Raw genomic sequence first — 2,500 nt, forward strand, 5'->3', positions numbered from 1 at the left:
ACACACACACACACACACACACACACACACACACACACACACACACAATATTAACAGATAATGGATTATTTGATCGTTTAAATGATTTTCTTTAATATTCATATAAAAAAGACATTTTAAGTTTCTGTTTAGAGATAAATGATCTCCTGTAGTTAGAGTGAACGAAACACCTGATTCTTTTATTTATAAAAAAAAAACATGGATTCTATTTAACGTAATGAATAATGTTGAAGACTAAAAACAGTAACTTTTGTTCTGTTATTAAACAATAATGAGCAGAATTATTAAGCATTATTAACGAAGTATAAAGTTTGTTCAGATGAAACTGACACTTTTCCCTGACAGACCTGAGCTGTCAGTCAGAAGCAGTGCACGCGCAGCTACACTGAGGTAACGGACAAAGCTAACTGTCTTCTTCACTGTAACACATTAACATTCATCTTGTTTCTCTCACCCCCGAGCCGGAGGCTGTTTGTTGACTTCTCCGCCTCTGTCTCTGTCCATCCCCAGCGGTTCACGGCGGTCAGACAGCGAGCGAATGTTCTCCGTCATCTTCATGCACAGGATGTGGAGCGCGGAGCGTCTTCACTGAGCTCCTCTCACACACTAGCGCACTCGCGCCTTTACTGTGCGTACCGCTCGCTGTAGGGCGCTACCACTCGTTACAGTCGCGGGGGAAACACGTCCTAGTTCTTGTTGTAAACAAGTTACAAATAGAACCTAAGTACAAAATCCCTACATAAAGTGTAAAATATACAGTAAAAAACATGATGTAACTTTTTTTATCTTAACTTTTAGTAAAAGAAATGTCTTGGGTTATAAAATATTTATCGCTCCCTCCCCCGAAGTAAAGGGACGAATGATCGCTGCTGCTGTAGTACAGGAAGGAGGGAGAGCTGGCTGTGTCCCAATCCGCACACTAGTGCACTAAATAGGACGCTCCCTACGGTTACTATGGTGATCTAGTCTGACATATTATTCTCATATACTGTGGTGAGCTGTAGTGTGCTGTTTGAAACGTGGCCCCTTCTTTGTTTCCAAGCAAAGTTGATTATGGCCTATTAGCAAAATTTACCTCCATTAGGAATTTGTATTAATGCTGAACTCTGTGTGACGTCATGATACATTGGTATTAACAGATTTAGAACACAGATTTAGAAGCCTTTATTATCGCCACATATACATTACAGCACTGTTTAATTCTTTTCTTCACATAACTGAGGAGGTTGGGGTCAGAGTCAGAGTGCAGGGGCAGCTATGATGCAGCGCCCCTGGAGCATGGAGGGTTGAGGGCCTTGCTCAAGGGCCCAGCAGTGGCAGATTGGCTGTGCCGGGCCTTGAACCCCGATCCTCCGAGCCCAGAGCCTTAACCAGTTGAGCCACCACTGCCCACTATGTTATTGTTCATGAAATGGTGGTAATGATGATTATGATGGTATTCTTGGTAACTGTGGTGGTAGATACTGTTTTAATGGTGATGATGATGATAGTGGTGATGATGAAGATGATGATAAAAATTATGGTGATGTTTATGGTAGTGTTGGTGATGATAGTGGTAATGATGATGATGAAAATTATGGTGATGTTTATGGTAGTGTTGGTGATGATAGTGGTAATGATGATGATGAAAATTATGGTGATGTTTATGATAGTGTTGGTGATGATAGTGGTAATGATGATGATGAAAATTATGGTGATGTTTATGGTAGTGTTGGTGATGATAGTGGTAATGATGATGATGAAAATTATGATGTTCATGGTACTGTTGGTGATGATGAGGTTGATGATGATGATGATGAAAATTATTGTGAGGTTCATGGTGTTGTTGGTGATGATGAAGAAGATGATGATGAAAATTATGGTGATGTTCATGTGTGGTTGGTGATGATGATGATGATGATGATGGTATTCTTAGTGACTGGTGGTAGATACCATTTTGATGGTGGTGATGACGATGATGAAAATCATGGTGATGTTCATGATGTTGTTGGTGATGATGATGATGATGATGGATGATGAAAATTATGGTGATGTTCATGGTGTTGTTGGTGATGATGGTGGTGATGATGGATGATGATGAAAATTATGGTGATGTTCATGGTGTTGTTGGTGATGATGGTGGTGATGATGATGATGATGTATTCTTAGTGACTGGTGGTAGATATCGATTTGATGGTAATGATGATGATGATGATGATAAAATTTTGTTTTGAAAATTTGATAGTTTTTATGTTCATAGTATTGTTAGTGATGACGACGATGATGAAAGTGATGTAAATGTTCACTGTACTGTTGGTGGTGATGATGATGATGATGATGATGATAATGGTGGTGATGAGGATGTTCATGATGATGATGATGGTATTGTTAGTAATGATGATGCTAATGATGAAAATTATTATGTTCTCTGTACTGTTAATGATGATGATGATGATGATGGTGGTGGTGGTGGTTGTGAGAGAGACGTTCATGGTTTTATTGGTAGTCATGATGATGATGA

At 39.3% G+C, this 2,500-nt stretch overlaps 1 protein-coding gene across 2 annotated transcripts in view; it reads right to left on the minus strand.

Moving 5' to 3' along the window:
• The window catches only part of si:dkey-117m1.4, a 27,194-nt gene extending 26,349 nt beyond the window's left edge, over nt 1-845 (minus strand). Inside the window, exon 1 of one of the 2 annotated variants that reach the window (XM_047812930.1) lies at nt 455-845. In XM_047812930.1, coding sequence (XP_047668886.1) covers nt 455-558 — 104 coding nt within the window. In that variant the 5' untranslated portion in view covers nt 559-845. The remainder of the gene's footprint in view (nt 1-454) is intronic. The other variant, XM_027157032.2, reaches the window with a different exon arrangement.
• Between the last annotated feature and the right edge of the window lie 1,655 nt (nt 846-2,500).

Source organism: Tachysurus fulvidraco, chromosome 4 (genome assembly GCF_022655615.1).
Source record: "Tachysurus fulvidraco isolate hzauxx_2018 chromosome 4, HZAU_PFXX_2.0, whole genome shotgun sequence".
NCBI lineage: Eukaryota > Metazoa > Chordata > Actinopteri > Siluriformes > Bagridae > Tachysurus > Tachysurus fulvidraco.